The following is a 26,185-nucleotide window of genomic DNA, read 5'->3' as shown; positions in this document are numbered from 1 at the left end:
CTGGCCTTTTTCTTTCTCCATTTTTCCCAACCAACACCTCTAATGAATTCATCATTATTGGGGAAAAAATGTATGTTGCATATTAGATTTAAAAAAAAGCAGACTACCAAGCTGTATGAGTGGTTTACATTTTTTTTCTTTTTTAGTGCTTTTTAAAGCATTGCCCATAGTCTAAACAACATTTTTTTAATATGTGAATCAGACCTAAAGAGGCAAAGGTTACACACTCTCTCTTATACATAGAAGCTAGAATTAGTTCATAAATATGTAAGTAAGTACTTTGGGAGGTATGCAAGTATATACAAATGTATTAACTGAAATGCAGTAGATTAAGGGGGAGAAGCCAAACAGCATAATTCCTTTAAAAGGCTAAATCAGAGGTCAACAAAATAAACATAAGGAAATGGGTACTTAAAAAGGGTAGGGCAGAGTCAAGGGGAAGGGGTAGACAAAGAAGAGAAGAAAGAGGGAAGAGTAAAAAGTTAAATGAATATCCTAAAAAAATTAAGAAAAGTGGGGGAAAGGTTGCGACCTTTGAGGGGTGAGAATGTTCAAAGGGGTGACATTGACCAAGGCTCATAATATTCATAAATTGCTTTGTTTGCATTGTTGAATGGCAACTCCTTTGTACAACTCCTTAAAAATTAAACACACAGACACACACAGATTTCTAAGAAAGAAAAGACCTTGCTCAGACCACTCTGAAATTGTAACGCTTATCTTTCCCAACTTGGATCTGCCCTCCTGTTTCTTAGAACTCCATGACATCTCAGCACCCACAGGTGTGCAAACAGCAGCACTCCAAAGCCTGCTTGCTCCTTGAGATTTAAATTTTGATCTATACATAATTATGATAAACCAGAAAGGAGTGATCAGATTCTTTTCTGCCTTGTTTCCACCTTCCCTTCTCCCATCCTCTGCTTCCAAACTGGTCACCAAGTGCTGTTGTAATCTCATCTGGAGAGACAGTCCTCTCCTCCCCATTCCTGCTCCTCCTACCAAAGGCTGGGGGGGAGGGGCCTTATTAGCCCTTGTCAAATTCAGCAGCAAGCAGCACTGGCAGTTAGCCTGTACCAGCCACTGCTGAGACATGTTTCCAAAATATGGTAAGTAGGACATACCACACTTCTGACAGTTCTCATGGTAGTGATGTCTACATTCAAGGACTTTCACAACCTTCTCCAAACTACCTTTCTCACCTCAGCATGTATACTCCTCTGTTTCTACTCCTGTGTACCCAAGGTATCATTCATCTCCTCTCCTCTCCTCACAAAACTGCTTCTCCCCTTTCTAGATACAGCTCAAATTTCCCTTCTTAGGTAAAACCTTCCCTCTCCATCTCCTTTATCACAATCTCTCTACTTACAGTCATAGCACAGGCAACTCTGATCCCTGCATTGCATCCTCTAACAGCAAATGTCTAGCACATTCCCCCTAATGCATAAACTTCCCTGAAGCAGGGTGAGATATGACTCATCTTTGTAATCTTAAATCATGGCATCACACAAGAAATGTAAGAAAGATACAATAAACTCCTTTCAAAGAGAAAATATAGTGAAGTTGATAGGATATTGTTCAACATAAAATTTCACTTTATACACTACCTCTCAGCTATAAATCTAAGTCTGTGGTAAAATCCAGTTGCTCCACTATATAATCCCTGAACTGACACAAGATATTTTAGAATATTTGCCTGGCAGTCTGCATATATAAACATCTTACAAGGGAGGATACAAATTGATACTAATTCACTTTAGCAGTTGATTTACGTTGTGTTGGCCTGGAAAATCCTTGTATTTATATAATGCCTAGAGCAATAGTCTTTCATTCAGAAATCAAAAAAGAAGCTGAACAGACTCCTCTAAAACTTTTCAAATACTTTCAGTCGGGCTAAGTGAACAAAGAACATTTCACCAGAAAGGCATGTTTTTGTTTAAATGAGGACTAAGCTAAAATCAGAGGTAGAAGCAAGGACATTGCACAGTGACATGTTTAGATTGAATCCTCAAAGGAAAGACAATCTCCTTGCTTTTAGGTTTGTAGTAATATAAACCAGTGCTCATTGGAAGGCAAACATCTTTTCTGGAATTGGTCTCTAGGCCCATGGGTGTGTACCACATTAAGCAGAAAACTTTCACCATCACATAAACATCCATTCATCTTTGTTATGGAAGACAAAGGAATTCCTCGGTGTATTTTCTCACCTTAGATCTGGGTCCCTAAGCCAAAGTATCTCAGCAGCTTTTTGAGGATAATTGTAAAGGTCCCCAAACCCATTCACAGCAGTCATTTTCAGAGTATTGAAGAGACTCTCTTTGTTCCCAGCTTTGATAAGTACCTGATCAGGTCTCCCGTCTGTCAAAAGGTAAATTACTTGTGTTTCTTTGTCAGCAAAAGCAATTTTCAAGGCATTAAGAGTATTTGTGGAGCTTCCAACCTTATAAGAGGAAAAAAATAGAGAAATATTCGAAAAAGATCCACAAACAAGTAAAATTTAGTTTCTGCTTAGGAAAAGGGCTTATGAAATAAAGGGTAAATTAAAATCATAATGAGAAAATAATTTAAATTCAGAGATTCTAAGACACTAGACCTGGTGTACTAAAGTCTCTACCCAGGCAGACCAAGGACCACAAGAGACTATAGATTTCCTGTCTTGACAGAGATCTGAACGCAATTTTATATTTATATGTTTGTATGTGATTTGTTAACTCAGTTACAGCTCACCAGCTGTCAACACAGCTTAAACATGCAGCTTGAATATACCCTGGTGGGATCATATTTATTTCAAACCTGATTTATTCATGACACCCAATATTTAAGTGTGTGGTACCATTAACAACCTAATAATGCACACATGAATATATCTAACAAAACATGAATCTTTCCTGGTTGTGGTGAAACATGTACCTCCAAGAATCTGGACACACTGCAAGGTCTTATGTGAATGCATGGTCTTAAGTGAGGAACTATAAGTGTTCTGCTTTATGTATGTGAATAAATAAACAAATACAACAGGCACTCTGTATCCAAGGTTTCTATATCCACAATTGAACTAAACAGGATAAAAAAATTTGGAAAAAAATCAAACTATACTGAATATATACAGAACTTTTTCACACCATTATTTCCCAATCAATACAATACAGTAATTCTTCACATAGCATTTACATTATGTTTAGTGGGATGTCATCTAAGGATGATATAGAGCTTACAGAAGGATACACATGGGCTCTATGCAAGCACTGACCCATTTTACACAGAAGAGACTTGAACATCTGCAGATTCTGGGATCCATGGGGTGTGTGTGTGAGGTCCTGGAACCAATCCCTCAGGGAAAACTATACTCATTCCTGAGGGAAAACTATACTCATCAAAATCAAAACTGATCACAGGAGACAAGTTAGAGCTCATTCTCTCTCTTATATATAACATCTATCACAATACTATCTATAGTAATACTATCTATAGTTTTTCATGGAAAAAAAGAAGAAACATATAGATATATGTGTATATATATTTATACATATATAATTTGTCAAAAGAAATTAATGGCATGTTTCTAGAAACTTCTCCAATCATGTTAAACAATTATAAATGAGAAAAGTTCTTGAATGCTTCATCATTATAAAAAGGAATGAATTTTCAGAGAAATGCAAATTCACTGGAATGTGCTTTCCTTAATATGAAAAAAACAATTCTTTCCATTAAATATCATTAGACAGCTATTGTTAATATCATTTGACATCTCCAATTACCTCTGTCTGGACTTTGAAATTTATAAAAATTTATTGCAGTCTTCCCCCTCATCTTAGACTCTATTAGTTCTACTTCAGTTGTAAGCAAGAAAACCAACCGTGGCTGATTTAAGCTAAAAGGAATTTATGAAAAAGACTTTGGGATGGCTGACAGTATTAACAAGCTGGCAGGAGAACTAAGCCTGGGACCTCACACCAAGAACAAGGATCCAATCTTGCTGTAGTTTTGCCTAGTGGGATCCCCACTACAATCAAACACCAGATGCTGTGTCTTGCCTCACCGGTCCTGGAAGTGTCAGACATGAGATGGACCAGCAGCCCGTCCCTCTGCCACCCCTGGAGCTACATCAGTCATCACTGCCCTCCTCTCCCTGCTAGGCAGACCATCTGGAATTCTCATCTCTCAGTTCAAGGCTTAGGACGTTATTCTTACGGGTGGTGCCTGGTTCACATTACTCACACCTTGGGTGAGAACTTTCAGCTTCCTATTGAAGCTGAAGGTGAACAGCCTTGGTCTCCTCTACCATGAATCTGCATAAGAATTGAGTAGAGATTTATGGCTAAAGGAATGATAAATCTCCAGCACATATCCAGATCCCTATCTAAGATGTCTCTTAGGCCATACCATAAGCCAGAGATGCCTTCTCCATTTGAGTTTCTCAGACTTTGTCACAAGTGGGAAATCCCTAACTAATCCAATTGCTTTTACCTCAGCCTCCATCATTTGTGTTTACTCCTTTTCATTCCAGTGGATATTCTTAAGTAAAAAAAATTCCATGTGACAAGACATTTTTCAACAACTGGAACACAGCTTACAAACCCAGCCCAACTCTGTGACTTAAGGCCTAAAAATACCATGTTAAAGCTTCCACAGACTATATCTAGCATAGGACATATCTTGCTAAGTGAGTAACTGAAGACATTTCATGGTAGAGATGGCAGGGAAGACAACTGAAGGACAAGTAGGACAGTGAGGAGGCAAACATAGAAAACATAATATGTGCTCCTGACTCCTATTTTTCTCAGGATGGATAAGTAATTCTATACTTGAAAGCCCATTTGATAAGAGAGGCTGGAAAAGTATCAATGACAATGATAAACATAAAAACAACATCTATGGAGCATATACTAGGTTCAGTATTTACTTTTCCTGCATTTTCACTCTGTGAAATATTAACACTTATAACTTCAGAAACCTCTGCCCAGTCCCCCAAGGTTACCCAGAAAAAAACAGGTGGCTCAGGGATATTCCTTTGCCCTTTCAGACAGCAGGGACTGAGTGTGTGCCTATATAGCATGAGATGGCTGAAAACACTAAACACTCAGAGCAAACTCCTACAAATGTAAACCAGAATGAACATGATAAACCTAAGCAGAGACTGTCTGCTAAATGAGAAGATTTAAATGGAGTTAGAGTCTCCTAATAAATACTCAAATTATCTAGGATGCAATGCAAAAATCACTTATAACAAAAACTAGAAATGCCACTTTTAACTAAAAATCAATCAATTGATTCCAATACCAGCAGAGCTTCATAAATATTTGGGACAATGAAGAAAATTGAATACCATGAGAATTTCAGAAAAGAAAGGAGAAAGATTGAAGAATTTCTAAAATATTCAAAATAATGTCTTAAAAAGTCCCAAATTTGGTGATAGATACAAAAACCACAATTTAAGAAGCTGAGAAAAATCCAAAATAACACAAAATTCAAGAAATTTATGGCCAAACACACTGTATTTAAATTTCTGAAAACTGAGGCCACCAACCCTGAGAGCAGCAGACATGAAATGAACCAGCAGTAGGTAAGAGCCTCTTCTACCCCAGGACAAAATTTCTAAGAACAGCCAAAGAGAAAAAATACATGATAATATCTATAAAATAACAGTAATTCAAAAGACAATCTCATCTTAAGCCACAAACATCAAAAGAAACAGGCACAGCATGTTTCAAGTGCTGAAACAAATGAATTGTTAGCCAAGAATCATGTGTCTGGTGAAAATATCTTCCAGGGCTGCTGAAGAACTGAGAGAATCTATATCTGGGTGACATCCTTAAATAACAGCTAACCGAAATTGTATAAATAAAAAGAAAACAATAATGGGATAAACACTGGGCTTTCAGAAAAGAAAGAGCAATGGAATGAGCAAACAGGAAGGGAAGCATAAAATTAGTCCTTAACTCTCCGAGTTTCTAAAATCATGTTTAACACCATCTAACAGGTATATAATGTATATAGAAAAATATACTTCAAGTACAAAATAGTGATTGTAAAAGAACCTAAATGGAAGGAGGATTTGTATACTTGAAGCAGTAAAACTCTAGTTCAGTATACACAATTCTATGTATAAGGAAATTTTTGAAATAACCATTACAAAAACATTACAAATCAATACACTAAAAAATAATATAAGTAAGTTTAAATGGAACACTAAAAATACTCAAATAACCCACAGACAGGTAAGAAATTATAAAGAAATGAAAAACAGAGAAAAAAACAAATGAGAGATAATCTTAAACACCACTAGTTACATGTAAATTTTCTGAATATACTAATTACACAACAGAGGTTGAAGAGTAAACAAAAACATCGCCCAACTCTGCACTGTTAACAAAGAAGCTCACTTCAACACTGCGTAATAAAATAGCTAATTCATGAACATTTATTTTTATTGTTATTATAAAGATGATATGAACATTTATTTTTAGAAAGCAAGAGTAACTGTCAACAGTACATACTGTACACTTTTAAAGATTTTTATTAGCATCTATTAATTGTACAAAGGAATCCCATTCATTTCATTAAATTTCCATATACAATATACTGTGATCAAATTTACCCCCCCCCCCCAGTCATCTCTCAATAGCCCCTAAGCAAGTGAACAATCCTTTAGCACATGGGACTTTGAGGAACACTCTAGAGCCAAACTATAGCACTCAAAAATTCAACGTGTTAGAAGAAATGGAATTTCTCAAAATCTAAAAACTACAAATAAAACCATACTGAGACAAAAAAGATAACTAGAACATTTCTATACTACCAAAAATTGAATTTATAATTTAAGAATTCCATCCAAAGAAATCTCCAAGCCCACATGATTTTACTAAAGACTTATCAGTAAAAGAAAATTAGCAAAACTTTTGTTATAAACAACTACAATTAACACAATCTACTCTAGAAAATACAAGATGGTATGTCCCAAGTCATTTTTATGAGATCACTATTCCTGTAATAGTGTGTGAACAAAAAGTTAGGCTACAGGCATAGCTCAATAATAGAGTGAGTGACAGTTAAGCAAGCAAGCCAAGCAAGTTTGAGGCCTTAAGTTCAAATCTCAGCACCAGGAGAGAAAGAGAGAGGGAGGGGAGGGAGAGAGGGAGGGAGGAAGGAAGGAAGGAAGGAAGGAAGGAAGGAAGGAAGGAAGGAAGGAAGGAAGGGAAGGGAGGGAGGGAAGGAAGGAAGGGAAGGAAGGAAGGAAGGAAGGAAGGAAGGAAGGGAAGGAAGGAAGATTGGAGGGAGGGAAGAGAGAGAGAAAGAAGGAACGAGAAAGAAAGACAGGAAGCAAGGAATGAAGGAGGGAGGGAGGGAGGGAAGGAAGGAAATAAGGAAGAAGAGAAAGAGAAAGAGAAGGGAAAGAAAGGGAAGAAGGAAGCAAGGAGGGAAGAAAGGTAAGAAGGAAGGAAGGAAGAAAGGAAGAGAGGGAAAGATTCTAATATAAATGTAAACATATAAAACATAACAGAATAGATAATTCAGACAGAGACCCGCATATATATCTGACTTTCTGAGTATGTTATGATGAATGATATTGGAGCATTTGAACATCTTTGGGCCACAATAATAAACTACAATCTAAATTTCATCCCTTAATCAAATGTTAATTCTAAACAGGTCATAGACTTGCAGGTGAAACACAAATTTCTAGGAAGAAAAATCACAGAGAAAAATTCTTTAGGATCAAGGATTAGGCAGAGTCCTTAGACTTGACATCTTGATCTGAATTAAAATAATAAAATAGATCAAAATTTACAGGATGAAGCCAGAACAGTGGATATGAGTGTGTGTGTGTGTGTGTGTGTGTGCACATGCACACAAGCCTGTGATTGAATAAAGAGCTTTTGGCATGATTAGGTAGGTTCTTCACTGAGCTATACCTAGCATTAAATTCTTAAGTCATAAAAGGGAAAGAATCTAGTTTTTTAAACAAAATACATAGGAAAAGGAAATAATGAAGATAGAGCAGATAAAACAGAAATCAGTGAATTGGAAGACTTAAAAAAAAAAAAGAAGAAGAAGAAGAAGAAGCCAGGTGCCAGTGGCTCACCCCTATAATTCTAGCTAGTCAGGAGGCTGAGATCTGAGAATTGCAGTTTAAACCCAGCCTGGGCAAGAAAGTCTGTGGCAAAATGCTGAAATAAGGACATAGGATGACCCATTGTAACAATGAGATATACAAGACAGTATGTTGAAAATGAACAACTTTGTGAGGAAGGGGGATTGAAGGGGGAGGGGGAGGGGGGAGAGAGGCATTAGGGAGGTAGGGAGGAAAGGGATGGTAGGGGAAAAATAAAGGAGGGTGTAACAATGCTCGATAGGAAATGGACTCATTACCTTGTTCATGTAACTGTAACCCCTCTGTCAGTATCTTTACAATAAAAAATATATATTAAGAAAGAAAAAAAAAAGAAAGTCCGCGAAACTCTTATCTCCAATTAACCAACAGAAAACCAGAAGTGGCGCTGTGGCTCAAGTGGTAGAGTGCTAGCCTTGAGCTGGAGAGCTGAAGGACAGCGCCCAGGCCGAGTTCAGGCCCACAACTGAACCAAAACAAAAGCAGGGCATTGGTGGCTCATGCCTGTAACCTTAGCTACTTCTAAGAATGAGAGGAAGTGGCGCTGTAGCTCAAGTGGTAGAGTACTAGCCTTGAGCTGAAGAGCTGAGAGACAGCATTCAGGCCCAGAGTTCAAGCCCACGACCAACAACAACAACAAAAAAAACTGAGATCTGAGGATCACCGTTCAAAGCCAGCCTGGGCAGGAAAGTCTATGAGATTCTTATCTCCAGTGAACCACTGGAAAACTGGAAGTGGACCTTCGGCTCAAAGTGGTAGAGCACTAGCCACTGGAAAACTGGAAGTGGACCTTCGGCTCAAAGTGGTAGAGCACTAGCCTCAGGGTCAGTGCCCACACATCCTGAGTTCAATCCTCATGACTGACGAGAGAGGGAGTGTGTGTGTGTGTGTGTGTGTGTGTGTGTGTGTGTGTGTGTGTGTGTGTGTGTGTGTGTGTGTGAGAGAGAGAGAGAGAGAGAGAGAGAGAGAGAGAGAGAGAGAGAGAGAGAGAGAGGGAGAGGGAGAGGGAGAGGGAGAGAGAATCAATTAAACCAAAAGTAGTTCTTTAGCAAAAATCAGTAAAACTCAAAGAATTTAAAAGAAAAAACCCAAAACTCTTCCAAAAAAAGAAAAAAACCCCACCAAGACCACAAATAAATAGCAGAACATCACTGTATATGTCGCAAAAGTGAAAAAGAATAGTGAGGGAATGTAATAAACAATTCCGTGGGCTTAAATGTGGCAACTGAGAACAACTGGATGACTATCTTCTAAGACACCAGTGATCAAAAGTAACCCCGAGATGACCTCAGTAGTCCTATATTTATTAAATAATGTAAATTCATAATTTTAAAATTTCCAACAAACAATAATCAAGGCCCACATAGTTTCATTGGTAAATTCTAGCAGTTAAGGAAAAAAACTCCCCCAATTTCACACAATCCTTCTGGAGTAAAAGAAGAGCAAACACTTCCTAGCCTATATGATGAGAACAGCATTTTCAGACACCAAAACTAGACAACAATTTCTAAGAAAAGGAATTTACATATCAGCATTCCTCACTAACACTGACACAAAAAATCCTTAGCAAAATATTTTGGCAGATTTAATGTAGAATATATATGTATAATACCTTTGTCAACAGAACAACATTTCCCTCTGAGCCCAATCCCAGTAGTCTGTTGAAAAGTCCATCCTTGGGCTATGTTGAAAAGGTAATGAGAAAGATGGAAAAGACTTGTCTGTTTTGCATGTATTTTCCAGTAGCCTCTAGCCAGTCACCTACTTCCATCTACCTGCTGCCCCTGGCTTAGGAATGACTATACCTACTGCTTTATGATATCAGCACAGAATAAATAGGCTCAGAAAGCATGCACAATGCCCTGTGGTTCAAGCGGTAGAGAGCTTGCCTTGAGCAGAAGAGTACAGGGACAGCGCCCAAGCCGAGAGTTCAAGCCCCACCACCGACCCCCCCAAAAAAAGAAATCTTACAGGTATTACTTTTAAAAATGAAACATTCTTCCTCCTTTCATTTTAAAAATCAAATTCTACCCAGGAGGTATGTTTTCCCAGCTGCTCAGATGGCTGAGGTCTAGAGGATCACAATTCAAAAACAGCCAATGCAGAAAAGTCCATGAGAATCCATTTCCAAAACAATCAATAAAAAGCCAGCCTAGAAGTATGCCTCAAGTGATTGAGCACCAGCTGAGCCCTTGGTTCAAACCCCAGTACTAGAAAAAAAAAATTCCAAGGATGCCCAAATCAGGCTCCACATTGGTGAATATTCAGGGAGATGTGCTGATGCCCATCTGTGACTTCCTGTCAAATCTAGGACTCTAACTCGGGCACTAAGCTATTTTAAAGATGTTTCTGTTCTATTTCAGTATCTATATTTGGCTTTTTACCAATTTTATTTCAATTTTACTGTCTTTCAAATATCTGGAATGCCATATGACTCTGGAGAAGTTTTAAAATTAAGACAAGTTCAAGGCAAGAGAAAATACTTTCCAATGGTCTGTATGAGTGAAAGAACAACAGCATTAATTGTCTCTAAGTAAAATTCAGCCTGGGAAATGATTCTACCTATACCTATACTATACCTACAATACCTACACTATACCCTGCTGTCCTTTTTTCTTGCTTTCTGACCTAAATTTCAGCCTGTACTGTTTGTCTCTATAGGCTCAGTACTTCTGAACAAAATTATAGTTAAGAAAAGATCTTTTAGCCAGGTGCCAGAGGCTCACACCTGTAATCCTAGCTACTTAGTTGGCTGAGATCTGAAGATCTGGTTTCAAAGCCAGCCCAGGAAGAAATGTTTTTAAGATTCTTATCTCCAATTGACCTCCAAAAAGCTGGAAATAGAGCTGTGACTCAAATGGTAGCATTAACAGCCTCAAGTAAAAAAGCTTAGGATAGCATCCAAGCCCTAAGTTTAAGCCCCAGTCCTGGCACACAAATAAAAAAAAAAACAAAGAGAAAATAAAGAATAAGTCTTTTGAAACAATAAGGAAATGTCAGATAGGACAAATAGGAATGTATGGGTACAAAAATATTACATGTTAAAGTCTGTTTTCATTAAGTGTCTGAGACTTAGCAAAGGTAAGATTAGGAAATGAAGTCAGCTCTCCATGTCTGTGGGTTCTACATCTGCAAACTCAATCAATAAGAACTGAAAAAGCATAAATACAGTTGTTGTTTTTTTAAATAGTGGGCTGGGAACATGGCTCAAGTGTTAGAGAACATGTCTAACAAGTGCAAGGCCCTGATTTCAGTATTGCCAAAGAAGACAAAAGGACAAATGTAGAGAGGGAGTGAGGGTGGGGGAGAGAGGGAGGAGAGGGAGATGGTGGGGGAGAGGGAGGGAGGGAGGGGGAGAGAGAGAGAGAGAGAGACAGAGGGAGAGAGAGAGAGACAGACAGACAGACAGACAGGTGGACAAAGAGAGAGAGATGGACACAGAGGCAGAATGATAGACAGAAAAAGAAGGAAGAAGGAGGAGGAGGAATGTGTCTATAAGGATTGAACATGTAAGCCTTATATGCACTAAGTATTACAGGTAATCTAGAGGTGGTCTGAAATATACCGAGTCTGTGTTCAGGTGCTATGCTAATACCAGACCACTTTACATAAGAAACTTGAGCATCTGCAGATTTCGATATCTGGAGGTGGTGGTCCTAGAACTAATATCCCATGGATAATTAGGGATAGTGTGCTGTGAACAAAGGTTTATCTAAATTTTAAGGTATTGACTAATGAGATTATGTTAGTATAAACAAAATCAATGTCTGTGAAAAGCTACCGCTCTCCTTGGAGCTCAATATAGTTCTCAAAAATTTTTATCCTTGCACTTGCCAGTGCAAAGCCCTGAGTCTGGTCCTTAGCCCTGGGGGGAAAAAAAGGAAATTTTATCCTGTACACAGGTAAGAAATTCACACTTTTTTATTTTCCATTTTATTTTCCATTTTACCTGAATGCCTCTAATCCACGACTGAGCCTTTTCCAAATTACTTTCATTGATTTCAGCAAGTTTTTCCCGCCAAGCAACTGCCTGAGCATCAAATGTCACAAAATTGAATTTACTTTTATATTTCAGCTGTTCCTGTAAGAGACAATTATTATTTAACCATAAAACCACTCAATTGTAAGAAAATCTTAGGCATAGTTCATAGTTTGATACAATCACTAAAGTAATGTATTTTTAGTTTTAGAAGCTAAAAATTACATTCAGTAAAACAAATTGATCCTAGTAAAAAGACATTTCAGTAAAAATTGCAGTTTGTATACATACTTGACATACAGTTTGTATGTCAAGCCCTTTATAGTTGTGTATATGAATATATATTATATCAATGTATATTTCTCCATATATAATTAGATTTTAATTCTGACATTAAAAATATGTAAAGCACACTAGGTATAATATACTTAAAGAAAGGAAATTTAAAATATCATTTGGGTAACCATCTGTAGAATAAGGTTATTATTTAGTTACTGAACTATTCACCTGCCTTCTGTCTATTTCTTTCCTATGGAGGTCAAATTAAAAACTGTATTTTATACTTTTCAAACATTTTCCCCTATTGTTCCAGTGGTTAAAACTTCTATTAGTACAAAGGACTCACAATAGTATGTAAGACCCACATAAAGGTGTGAAAACTAGAATCAGGAAGCAAAAGCAACCTAGGCTGAGCATACAACTGAGAGGCAGCCAAGGAGGATAAGAACTAGGAGCCTCTATTCATTAGCCTACAATTCTCTACGCAACAAATACTGGGCCAGTTCATACAGTTTCCCCAAAATACATTGAAAATTACCAGAATAATGCCAAGATAATGAATTTCTGTAAATCAATGGAGGTTTCAGTATTTCGCAGATTTCAGGATACAAAAAAACTAAAGCAATGACCAACCCAAAGCCCTGTAGTTGCACAGACTTTGGAGGTTCACAATCAAAGATAGACATTTTCACTCTATCTCTCTTTATTTGGAAATGAAAGCACATCCAATTCCACAACAGAATACAATTTTAAGATAAGCACTAATCCCAGAGCCCTGTAATTGCACAGACTTTGGAAGTTCACAATCAAAGATAGGTGGGTTTTTTTTCTTTTACAATTTTAAATTTTTTAATGTTAAGATGTTGTACAGAGGGGTTACAGTTACATGAGTAAGGCAATGAGTACATTACTTGTTGCTCATTGTTAGCTCTTTCCTTCCTTGTTCTTGTCCCACTATCCCTTCCCTCCTTCACCTCCCACACTCCTATCCCCCCCCCCACTGCCCCATGTTCTTAAGTTTGTTTCCAATATACTGTCCTGTGGGTATCTTAGTTGCAATGGGTCATTCTGTGTCCTTGTTTCAGTGTTTTGTTATTCCCCTTCTCCTCCCCAGATTAGACATATGTATATACAAGATGCAGGATATCAAAATTGAGTACAGTGAAGACAGGGGATATGACAACAACAAACAATAACACGATACATTTCAAACAATAAAGACAGACCTCTTCCTTTCACTTAGCATCATCTTATATCATCATTTGTACATGGTTTTTGAGCTTTTCAGCTCATCTGATAAGATTATCCTATATGTATACTAATTATTACAAATAAGGGAACCCATGGGACCTAAATTTCTTTGGAACTGGGTAACTTCATTTAAAATGATTTTTTCCAAGTCTTTCCATTTCCTAACAAATGGGGGGTGGTGTTATTCTTTCTGATGGAAGCATAGACTTCCATTGTATATATGTATCACATTTTCTTGATCCACTCATCTACTGAGGGGCATTTGGGTTGATTCCATACAAAGATAGGTGTTTTCACTCTAATTCATGGCAAAGGACATAGCTAGCAAGATAAATAGAAAACTCACAGATTGGGAGAAGATCTTCATTAGCTATATGTCAGACAAGGGCCTTATAGCAAAAATATATCTAGCACTCAAAAAATTAAACCCTCCCCCAAAACAAATCCTCAAAGAAACAACCACCCCATTAATAAGTGGTCTAAAGAATTAAAAAGAGACTTTTCTGGAGAGGAAATAAGAATAGCTGATAGACACATGAAGAAATGTTCAACATCTCTGGCCATAAAAGAAATGCAAATCAAAACCACATTGAGATTCTACCTCATCCCAGTTAGAATGGCTATTATCAAGAAAACAAATAATAGTAGATGCTGGCAGGGATGTGGGCAAAAGGGAACACTACTACACTGCTGGCAGGAATGTAAACTGGTTCAACCACTCTGGAAAGCAGTATGGAGGTTCCTCAAAAGACTAAACATAGAACTACCCTATGATCCAGCAATCCCACTCTTGGGCATTTACCCAAATGATCACAAACAAGTCCATACTAAAGGTACCAGCACAACTATATTCATTGCAGCATTATTTACCTAAGATATAGAACCAACCCAGATACCCTTCAGCAGATGAATGGATCAAGAAAATGTAGTATATATACACAATGGAATTCTATGTTTCCATCAGGGACAATGATATCACGCCACTCAAGAGGAAGTGGGAAGACATGGAAAAATCATATTAAGTGAAGTGAGCCAGACCCAAAGAAACATAGGCTCCATGATTTCCCTCATTTGTAACAATTAGTATACGTGTAGGACAGTCCTAGCAGAGGATCACAACAGCTCAACAGCTATGTTCATATGACCATATAAAATGATGTTAATCAAAACAAACTCCAAGATAAGGAAACAAGAGGGATTTTTGTTCTTGTTGTTGTTTTTGATGATGATAATATTGTTTATAATGTACTGTATGAAATTCTTTCTTTTTTTTCTTTTTCCTTTTGGCTTATCCCCTGTAGTCACTATGTTTGATTCTGGTACCCTGGGTTTTATATATACATTTATCTGATTTGGGGAAGGGTAAGAGAATAACAAAATGGTGAAACAAAGGACAAAGGGTGAACCAATATGACAGTGATATTCACAAAATGCTAAGTTGGAAATGAACTCTACAATCTGGAAGCCACCTTCCAGGGGTGGGGGGAGGGAAATTGGGAGAAAAAAAACAAGGGAGGGGATAACAATGTTTGATAAGAAATGTACTCATTACTTTACTTATATAACTGTAAAACAAAAATTAAAAAAACTAAAGCAATGAATATAGAAACTTCCTTAAGCAACCCATGTGTATTACCCAAAGGACTCAATAGAGAAAAGGACAGGTCTGATTACAAATAGAACTGATAATTCTCTAACAGGCAAAGGGGACATTTGAGGGTTTTCTTAACTATTTTTCTTTCTTTCTTCTTCCTTCTCTCCCTCCCCCCTCCCTCTCTCCCTCCCCCCCCCCTTTCTTTCTTTTTCTTTTTTGTCAGTCATGGGGCTTGAAGTCCGGGCCTGGGTGCTGTCCCTGAGCTCTTTCTGCTCAAGGCTAGTGCTCTGCCACTTAAAGCCACAGAGCCACTTCCAGTTTTTGAGTGGATTATTGGAGAGAAGAGTCTATAGGACTTTTTTGTCCAGGCTGGCTTTGAATCATGATCCTCAGATCTCAGCCTCCTGAATACCTAGGATTACAGGTGTGAGCCACCACTGCCTGGCTTAACTGGATTTTGTTATGAGCTCTTTAATGCTGCTCAAAGCTACTACACACAACAACTAGTGGAGATGCACTTATGATACAAAGGTCCCGAGCATGAATGGGACAGTTTCATCTCACCTGTATAAATTGAATGATCTTTTTCTTTACCAAGCCCAGTTTGTTCTTCATTGAGTGAGATGTATCAATAAGGACATAAATGCAATCTTTCTGTACTTTTCCAAAGAGGTTTTGACTCCTATTTTGTATCCATTTAATCCTAAGCAGGAAAAAGTTTCAAAATGAATAGTTTGTCTGTGTAGCAAGATCATCTTCCTTAGTACTTAGTGGTATCTACAGAGATCAGAACTATAATCTATGTTTATATTCACCTACTGGTGAATGCATTATTCACTTTGTTTTTTCTATAGAAAATCCTCCATTAGGATTGGCTCCCTTGTCAGCCTCACATTAATTAACACATCATTAATTCAAGAAGAAGATAACTAAGAAAACCAATATTGTAAAAAGATAAATTCAATATGGGTGCTACAGCCTAAAATAAATTATTTGTCATCTGCTATGTTGAAACCCTCAGCTATGACTTCAGACCTGATGAGTGCAGTCAAATTAATGGAGCCAGCATAATCCAAAAGCTATAGTGGAATTGTGGACCACAATGAACAGCCACAGGATATGAAACAACCAAGTACCAGGTGCTTGTGTGAGCAGGCTGCTGCTGAGGCTTGCAGTCAAATGCCTGCCACAGGGTACAATGACATTCCAGGCTGTAGATGAAGTCTGGGGAGTGGAGTCTGGGAGAACATAGACAAATCATTTTGCTAGAATATATCAAGTCCCAGGCAACTGAAGAGGTGGTTACTTCACAGAAAGGAAGGGAAGGGGAGGGGAAATGAAGGAAAGCAAAGGGAGGAAAAAAGAGCAAGTAGAATATGAGGGGAAAGGAAAGGGAAAAGAAAAAGAGGGAAAGGGAAAGGAAGGGAAGGGCAGAAGAGAAAGAAAAAAATACAAGAGACACTCTAGAGATCTGCAGAAAAGTGCCCTTGAGATTTTGCCTAAGTGATGATCAAGGCATGTGTAAAGAAACTATAAAGGTCAGGGAACAACTTCCCGAAGGAAGCAGGTGGACCAACATCTCAGAGGTAACACAGGCTGGAATAACTCATTTTTACAACCAGTTAGAGTGAGAAATATCCTTAATAGGTACATAATGATTATGAGTCTTCACAAATGTATTTACCTTTGCACTAGAACTATATCACCCTAGAATAAAGGACCTAGGATAATGTGACTTAAAAAATTCCCAAAGGGGGCTGGGAAGGTGGCTTAGTGGTAGAGCACTTGCCTTGCATGCTCAAGGCCCTGGGTTCGATTCCTTAGCACCACATAAGCAAAAGGAAAAAAGCCGGAAGTGGCGCTGTGGCTCAAGTGGTAGAGCGCTAGCCTTGAGCTGAAGAGCTGAGGGACAGCGCCCAGGCCCAGAGTTCAGGCCCCACGACCGGACCCAAAAAAAAAAAAAATTCCCAAAGGGGAGTTTGTTATTACAAATGCGATCCTTATGTTCGGGAAGTATGAACAGAATAAAAAGACAAATGGACAATACAAGAAAAGAGCCACATAGAATTTCTAGACAAATATAGGACCTGGTAAGAAATGCACTGCACAGTGTTAGCAATAAATTAGGCATTAGGAAAAGATCAGGAACTTTTTCTTTTTTGTCAGTCATGGGGCTTGACCTCTGGGCATTGTCCTGCGCTCTTCAGCTCAAGGCTAGCGCTCTACCACTTGAGCCACAGCACCACTTCTGGTTTTCTGAGTGGTTTATTGGAGATAAGAGTCTCACAGGCTTTCCTGCCCTGGCTGGCTCTGAACCAAGATCCTCAGATCTCAGCTTCCTGAGTAGCTAGGATTACAGGCATGAGCCATCAGCACCCAGCCAGAAACATTTTAAAAAGACATAGTAGTAAGAAATAATTAAAAACAAGACAGAAAAAAGTAAAAAAAAAAAAAAAAAAGCAAATAACTGGTTCCTGGGATTATATTAAGAAGTGTAAAATAGGTGCAATTAGAGTCTATATAGGAAAAGAAATGGGGAAACAGAAAAAGTATTTGAAAAGATATGGGCAAAAGGTATGGGTAAAACAATGTACTACAGATCTTAGAGGTCAAAGAATTCAACAGGAAGAAAAATGAAGAAATTACTCCAAGGTGCAGCATAATAAAACTGATGAAATCCAGTAATAAAGAAAAAAATTAAAAATAACCAGAGACAGAAAAATATATTCACATGCAGAGGAGCCAACTTAAGAATAACAAGAGCTCTCTGTTCATAATTCATGTATGCCACGCCAGGAAGAAGACATTACAGAAAGATTTTTAAAACAAAATATAAAAAACCTAAAACCAGAATTCAATCCTTAGCCAAATTATCTTTCAAACTATCTGCAAACTAAAACAGCTAATACAATTAATCATACACAGACTTCCACTATAAGAAAACAATGCCAAATGGAAATGTGGATCCATACAAAGGAATGAAGAGAACAAAAATACCAAGTATGTGAGTAAATATATTTATGCTAATTTTAACCTAAATTCTAAGACCATAGACTAAAATATATTGTGGGGTCTATAGCATGTGTAGAACTGCAGGATAGCAGTAGAAAAGACAGAAAGGAGAAATGGAAATTGTACTATTCTTCTACCTAAAGAGCTACAATAGTATGTGAAGATAATTCTGATAGGATAATTCAAAACTGTATATTATACATGCTAAAGAAGTGACATAGCCATCAAAGCCAAACATATCAAAGAGGTAGATTAATATTATAGAGATAGATGGAATTATAAAAATCAAAGAAACCAAAAAAGTAAGAAGGGAACAGAGAACACACGGAACAAATAGAAAAACAAATAAATCCAACCAAATCAATAATCACATTAAATGTAAACAATTACAATATTCTAATTAAAAAGGAAATATTACTAGATGGTATTTAAAAATAAGAAACCTAGTTAAGTATAAGACACAGCTATGGGAAGGTAAAAGGCAGGAAAAAGACAAACCACATAGACAAGAACCAGCAGGAAGCTGGAGTAGCTAGGCTGACATAAGACAAAGCACATTTTGTAAGAAGAAATATTACCAGAGATTAAAAGGAAGATTTCATAATTATGTAGAAGCTGAGAGCATACCAGTCCTAAATGTACATGAATCTACTAGCAGAACTTCTAATAGATAAAGAAAAAATGGATAGAGTTGAAAGGAGAATTGGACACAAAGCTATAGTTGAAGATTTCAATACTGTTTTGCAATAATTTATAGAACAATTAAAGAGAAAATCAGTAACAATATAAAAGATGAACACTACAAACCAGCTCAGACTATGCGATATGTACAGTACATCCTACCCCCCAAAAGCAGTTTTTTTTCATATTCTGGGACACAAAGCAGGTTCTAATACATTTATAAGAATCAAAGTAATATGGTATTTCTCTGTTCATGATGAAATTAAAATAAAAATCAATAACAAAATGCTATCAGGAAAATTTGCCAATATTTGGAAAGTAAGCAACACATTTCTGCATAATCCTTTGGTCAGAGAAGAAATTAGAAAATATTCTGAAATGACTGCAAATGAAATAAAGCATGCCAAGATGTATAGGAGTCAGTTAAAGAAATACTCAGAAGGAAATTTATAAAATTATAAGCTTGTATTATGAAGGGAAAAATATCTCAAGTGACCTAAGCATCCACCTTAAGAAATTTTAAAACAAAATAAGGAGAAGGAAACAATAAAAGTTAAAAGTAAACTTCATTGGCAAAGAAACTGTGCATGTGTATATATAGATATGCATACATTCATATATATATGTATACCTATATATCTATATACATATTATATATTTTTAGAAGACCAATAAAGAAGATAACTTCTGGCCAGTCTTATTAGAAAATTAAAGGTGAGCTAAATAATCAATAACAAAAAATAAATTGAATCTATGGTTAAAAACATTTCCACAAAGAGAACTCCAGATTTAGATGGTTCCAATAGCATATTCTACCAAGTATATGAGGAAGAGCTGATAACCAAAGTCTTCCGGAAAATAGAAAAGAATACTTCTGATAATCCTCGACTAAAGAACAAAGGGACCCAGTGGCTAGCAGGTGAAGTTCTGCTTTCAAAGCCTTATGTTCCTCCCAGATCAGAAATCCACACTACTCTTCCCAGAAAGTCAGCTCTAAAACCAGAGCAGAGGAAACTCTAGACTCAGGGATTGCGTGTTAAGAGTAATCCATCAATACCGGGTGCCGGGGCTCAGGCCTGTAATTTTAGCTACTCACAGTCCAAAGCCAGTCCAGGCAGGAAAATCTGTGACTTTTTATCTCCAATTAACCACCAAAAAGCCAGAAGTGGAGCTATGGGTCAAGTGACAGAGCACCAGTCTTGCTTGAGCAAAAAAGCTAAAGGACAGTGCTCAGGCACCAAATTCAAGCCCCAATATCAACACACACACACACACACACACACACACACACACACACACACAGAGAGAGAGAGAGAGAGAGAGAGAGAGAGAGAGAGAGAGAGAGAGAGAGAGAGAGAGAGAGAGAGAGAGAAAGAGAGAGAGAGAGAGAAATCCATCACTGCCTGGGTTTTGAAAGGCTAGGCTCTGTGAATAAACACTAGGCAAGATGAGTGAGTGTTTGTAACCAGTGGGTTTATAACAGAAATCACAAGAGGGTGGAGGGAGCTTCAATTTTCAAATGGTTATTGAAGACTATTAATAAATCACTATATTTAGTATCTGATCTACTCTCTAGAATAAATTTACAAATGGCATTATTATGCCCACATTCTAAATGAGGATGGATGCACAAAGATATGAAGTAAGTGTCTAGGGTCCTACAGCAAGCAGAGCTGAGATTGGAGGTTCTAATTGACTTCAGAGTCCACACCTCTAAATGAATTTGCTCTTTATGACCTAAAACGTTCCCTTGGCACCTGGAAGGTAAAGGTGTTGATGCCTATCATCTTCATGGGGCTGACACCAAGAGTCCAGCATTAGTATTCCAGACTCTTGAACAGATTAGATTTTCAGGACCCAACAGGGTAGACAGGGATGACATAAAGCTACTTTTGATCATTTCTCTTAGTTAAGCTTTTACCAAGAAATCACACAGATTTCTGTTTAAAGAAAGATTAGACCACTTGTACCTGCCTGTGAATATACCAACCTCCTTTGGATCTCACCCATGACTGTATGAATTCTCTCACTGTACCACTTGCACTTTTCCTTGGTAATGTTGACATGTACCAAACTTCCATCTTTCCAGGAAGAGTGCATAAACTTGCTGCAGTATTTTGCATGGACTGTCTTCTTCTGGGACTCCTAAGGAAAACAAAGGACAGAGGCTATCAAGAAACCATTCAAAGAAAGAAAAGGACTCAAATGGGATTTCTATGTTTGCCTTACTTACAGCAGCTCTGAGCACACATCCCCACTGTAACATCATTCAAGTCTAAGTTCCATTAAATATGCTCTGGTACCTGCTCCACATCTATCCCTGTGCTAGATGTCATCAGAAAGGCAGGCGTGATTTCATCTTAGTCCTTGGTGAATTCTTAGAAAAGCTAGTGATTCTAGCAGAAGGGAGACAGACAAGGAAGGAAGGAAGGAAGGAAGGAAGGAAGGAAGGAAGGAAGGAAGGAAGGAAGGAAGGAAGGAAGGAAGGAAAAAAGATAGAAAGACGGGCTGGGAAGGTGGCTCAGTGGTAGAGCACTTGCCTTGCATGCTCGAGGCCCTGGGTTCGATTCCTCAGCACCACATAAGAAAAAAGCTGGAAGTGGCGCTGTGGCTCAAGTGGTAGAGTGCTAGCCTTGAGCTGAAGAGCTGAGGGACAGCGCCCAGGCCCAGAGTTCAGGCCCCACAACCGGACCCCCCCCCCCAAAAAAAAAAAAGCTGGGAAGGTGGCTCAGTGGGAGAGCACTTGCCTTGCATGCATGAGGCCCTGGGTTCGATTCCTCAGCACCACATAAGCAAAAAGAAAAAACCCGGAAGTGGCGCTGTGGCTCAAGTGGTAGAGCGCTAGCCTTGAGCTGAAGAGCTGAGGGACAGCACCCAGGCCCAGAGTTCATGACTGGATCCAAAAAGAAAAAAAAGAAAAAAGAAAAAGAAAAGAAAGAGAGAAAGAAAGAAGAAAGGAAGGAAGGGAGAGAAAGAGAGTAAGTATGTAGGATAATGACAAACACTATGGAGAAGAATAAGGCTGAGAAGAACTCTGGAAGTGGATAGAACAGGGGGCCGAGGGGCGGGGGGGGATACTCATTATTTTGTCCATCTAATTGTAACCCCTCTGTACAGTATTTTCACAATAAAAAATAAGTAAAATTTTTTAAAAAATTGAAAAAAAAGAACAGGGGGCCGAGGACCAATTAAAAGTTAGAAGAGATTTTATTTTATTCTCTTAAACTTTTTAAAAATTGTATTTCTATTATTTTAAGTAGTTGTTCAAAGGAGTTACCATTCAACAAATCAGTTTGCAAGTACAGTACATCTTGGTCTATGTCATCTCTTTCATCATTCTCTCCTGACCCCCCAACCCATTGTCTTCCCTCAAATTTCTCAGTTTCATAGGATATGCATTAAATATTATAACTGCCATTCTCCCCACCCTCCTTCCTTCATTGCTCTAACCTCCACTTCTCTTAACTTTTCAGGTGCCAGTTCCTGGCACTTGAATTTTGTTGGGACTGTGAGTTAGTTTAAATGAAATTTTAGATTTTTCACCATCTCACAGAGACAGTGAGAAGAAGCAGGTATGGTTATACACAGTCTGGAGGAAGTTAGAGGACACAGAAGTACAAAATCCCTGAGCTAAGAGAGCTGATATGTTTGTAGAATTTTAGTCTGGTACATCCAAAAATTGAGTAATCCAGGAAAGAAAGAGTGAGATGAAGAAAGAAAAAATGCAAGTTTGGGAACCAAGAGGCAGACCCTATAAAACCCAACAGCCAATGGCAATGCTTCTGGCTTTTTCTGAGTGAAAAAAACCATCTAAGGGCCTTTCCAAGAGAAGTTATGCATCTAATTTGTGATTTTACTAGATAACCCTGGTGATTCTATCAAGAATAGAATGCTGAAAGACAAGAGTAGAAGTGGTCAGGAGCTCAATTGCATGGACTAGGAGTTGCAGCAGAAACAGTGAGAAGTGGATAGACACTGAAAAGGCACAAGTTGAGGGCATGAATTTAAAATGAAGCTAGGCACAGTGGCTCATGGTAATTCTGATTTCTCCAGTGCAGTCTACTGCCTAGACCTACACCAAAAAGGCAGAAGCTGGATTTAACTGAGGGGGGAGATGTACCAGATAAGTGTAAATAATCTGAAAGGGAACTTATTTGAGGATAAACAGGAGGGACAGATAAATGGAATGGACAGAGAAAAGGGAAATGATAACTTGTATATCCCAGTGGGGGTGACAGTTTGGTAGAATCAAGAAAGTAGAGGAAATGCTCTAGAAAAAAAAATGGCCAGAATGGGATGTTAAACTGATTGTGTGGGTTATGTTTATACTGTCTTTGTAATGACAAGGTCAAGGGAAGGGATGGTAGTGATGGAGAAGAGCAAGTTATTGAACTTGCTCTGGATTTCAGGGGTAAAAGAAATGGAAAGCTGCTGGGTACCAGTGATTCATACCTGTAATCCTATCTACTCAGGAGGATGTGAGATCTGAGGATCCCTGTTCAAAGCCAGTTGGGGCAGATAAATCTGACTCTTATCTCCAACTAACTAGTAAAAAAAAAAAAAAAAAAAAAAAAAAGCAGAAGTAGAGTTATGGCTCAAATGATAGTGTGTCAGCCTTGAGCAAAAAAGCTAAGCAAAAGCACAAGGTCCTGGAGTTCAAGCCCCAATACCAGCACAAAAAAAAAGGAAAGGAAAGAGGAAGGAAAAGAAATGAAAGAGTGCTGCAGAGCATCACTAAGAGTTAAAGCAGGTGCTAGGACTAGTGAGAGCAAGGCAGAGCTGTCATCTTTCAAGGACTGATTGGAGAAAGCTGGGGTTAGTAGGAGAGAGCCACACAAATGTGAAGTGAGTGGAATGAAGCAAGGAGAATGGCCAAGCAGCAGCACAGGGAAGCAAGGAGCCCACTTCAAAGATGGAAGCAGAAACATATCTTGTTTCCCCTTGTTACACAAATGTGTCTTTACCACCTATTTCTCTGCCCTTACATTTCATTTTCCATGTGTGCCTTGGTACCACCAAGAGGAAAATATCAGACCATAAAAACCGAGTGGAGGCAGGTTGTTGGACATCAACACATCAGAATGGGATTAGAGTGTAAACACCCAGTGGACCCCATTCAAACTTATAGCCTCCCTTGTCTCCCAACCCACCCCCCACCCCGCCCCCTGCCTGCCCCTCACCCCCACATGCCCTGCCTCCAGATCCATCTGGAGTAACCTAACCTCTCAGAGACCTGGTGATCTGTTTTCTCTGGAGTGAAAATGACAACACAAATATTCACCCTGTGTATAAAGCACAAAAGCACTCTATAAATGCTAATTCTTTACTCACAATGTCATACAGCAAAGGTAGCAGCTGTGGGCCTCTCCTGAGTTCCAGGCTCTGCTCAAACAGCATGTTTAACTTTGTTATAGTTATTATAAAAAAACAGCCACCAGGCTCATAGAGAAAAGTATTCCCACTTACATTCATCTATCCCCAAACACAATATAGCAAGGGCTTTGTAGTCATTTATTTCTCAGTGTAAGCACTGTACCTATAAGCCATTTTTTGTTGTTTAGCCAAAACTTGAACTTTCAAGTACTGAGTTCAACTGAGTGCAAGCCAGGGCTTGAACTCTTGACCTCATGCTCTCATTCAGTTTTTTTTTTCACTCAGCCTTTTCTGTTCACAGCTAGTGCTCTACCACTTGAGCCATGCCTCCATTTCTGGCTTTTTGCTGATTAGAGATAAGAATATCAAGGATTCGTCTTCCTGGGCTGGCATTGAAACTCAATTCTCAGATCTTAGCCTTCTGAATAACTAGGATATGTATAGCTATGAGCCACTGGCGCCCAACTACAAGCCAGTTTTTATATAAACACTTTTTTGGGAGGTGGATAGGTGATCCAGCCCAGTAGGAACCTGGGGAAACCCTAAACAACCTACCTATTTCACAGCTGAACTTTCTCTGTAGTTTATATACATTGAAAATTTGATGTTAAATCCAGTTCTAGAGCTTTAGTCATAAATACATATTTCATATATATTTATATATATAAATATATATTTATATAAATATATATTTATGAAAGAAGATATTTGTATACTAATTCTCAACCTTTACCATATTATTATTAACAGAAGAAATCTGAGGTAAAATTCTCTTTTATAAGCCAGATTCTTCAAAATGGCCTTATAAAATTCTATTTGATATTGCTTAAAAACAATGAAGAAGAACCCAGCAGTAGAAAGTAGTCCTAAGCCTGCCTCCAAATCACAAGCTCCCACTAAATTATGTCCAAATCAACAAGGCTTATATCTTCAAATATCCAGGATCTAAAGAAAATGTGGTTTAATGCAGCTAAAATGAAAGTATAGTTATGCATGACTTCCTGAACATTACTAAATAATGTCTACAAAACTAGAATACTGCTGGGAGGGATGAAACTCATGAGATTTCCCTGCACTGCAGCAATTGCTCTGCCTCCCAGGATACGCCAGGAAACAAGCCTTACGTCAGTTCTGCATTTTTCTAATTAAGTTTCTGCATTTCCTCTGCAGTTCATTGTAAATACACGTTTGTAAGAAGCAAGAACACAACATGGCATGGCTAAAGTGGTCCCAAAGGGAAAAGCCCTCCTGGGGAGGGAGAGCCTGGGGAACTCAGTGGTTAGCCATCATAAGCCTGTGCCAGAGACACTGGACTTTCTCCTCTTAGTAATGATCTTGACACTGAACCAGAGCTTTCAAGAATGTATCAAGTGACACTATCTGCTAAGGGCCTTCTCTTTCTGTCCCACAGGGCTTCAGAGGATGGTTCTGTGACTTATACTTTGCTCTTATATCACAGTGCATAGCTAGGATCTTACCACCTCATAACAGAACTTTCCTTTTATAAATCTAGAATACTCATTTTATCTTGACTTTCTCTTTTGTATAATGACAGTGCTTAGTCTTTCCATACTTCTAAGATTTTTTATTCTAAGTCTTGTGGTTTTTTTCTAAGACTTTATTAGTCATACAAATAATAAGTTCCATTAAGACATTCTCATATGTATTATACATATATGTACATATAATTCATTTGATCATATTCACCTGCCATTACTCTCTTTTTTCCCCTATTCTACACCTGGGCATTTTAAAGTGCAGCCCCTGGACCAGCACCTTTGGAACCACATGAGGATTGTTATTTGCTGTTTTCTTCCCACCATGTTCAGGTTTGGTCACTAAATGGTGCTGTTGGGAGGTGGGACTTTTAAAAGAGATTGAAGTTTTCCTTGCAGGCATGAATTAGGTT

At 38.2% G+C, this 26,185-nt stretch overlaps 1 protein-coding gene across 3 annotated transcripts in view; it reads right to left on the bottom strand.

Annotated features, from left to right (window-relative positions):
- The window catches only part of Vwa3b (von Willebrand factor A domain containing 3B), a 174,464-nt gene that overhangs the window by 86,435 nt on the left and 61,844 nt on the right, over positions 1 to 26,185 (bottom strand). For all 3 annotated transcript variants that reach the window (XR_011365209.1, XM_069988478.1, XM_069988477.1), the window contains exons 10-13: positions 20,894 to 21,048; positions 15,775 to 15,913; positions 12,057 to 12,188; positions 2,339 to 2,437 (exon numbers count right to left, since the gene is read on the bottom strand). Coding sequence is in view for 2 of the 3 variants with exons in the window: in XM_069988478.1 (XP_069844579.1) it covers positions 2,339 to 2,437; positions 12,057 to 12,188; positions 15,775 to 15,913; positions 20,894 to 21,048 (525 nt within the window). In the remaining variant the exon portion in view is untranslated. The remainder of the gene's footprint in view (positions 1 to 2,338; positions 2,438 to 12,056; positions 12,189 to 15,774; positions 15,914 to 20,893; positions 21,049 to 26,185) is intronic.

The sequence above is a fragment of the Dipodomys merriami genome, unplaced genomic scaffold (assembly GCF_024711535.1).
Source record: "Dipodomys merriami isolate MVZ:Mamm:240054 unplaced genomic scaffold, mDipMer1.0.p SCAF_36, whole genome shotgun sequence".
Taxonomy (NCBI): Eukaryota; Metazoa; Chordata; class Mammalia; order Rodentia; family Heteromyidae; genus Dipodomys; species Dipodomys merriami.
This window is presented reverse-complemented; position numbering and strand designations above follow the sequence as displayed.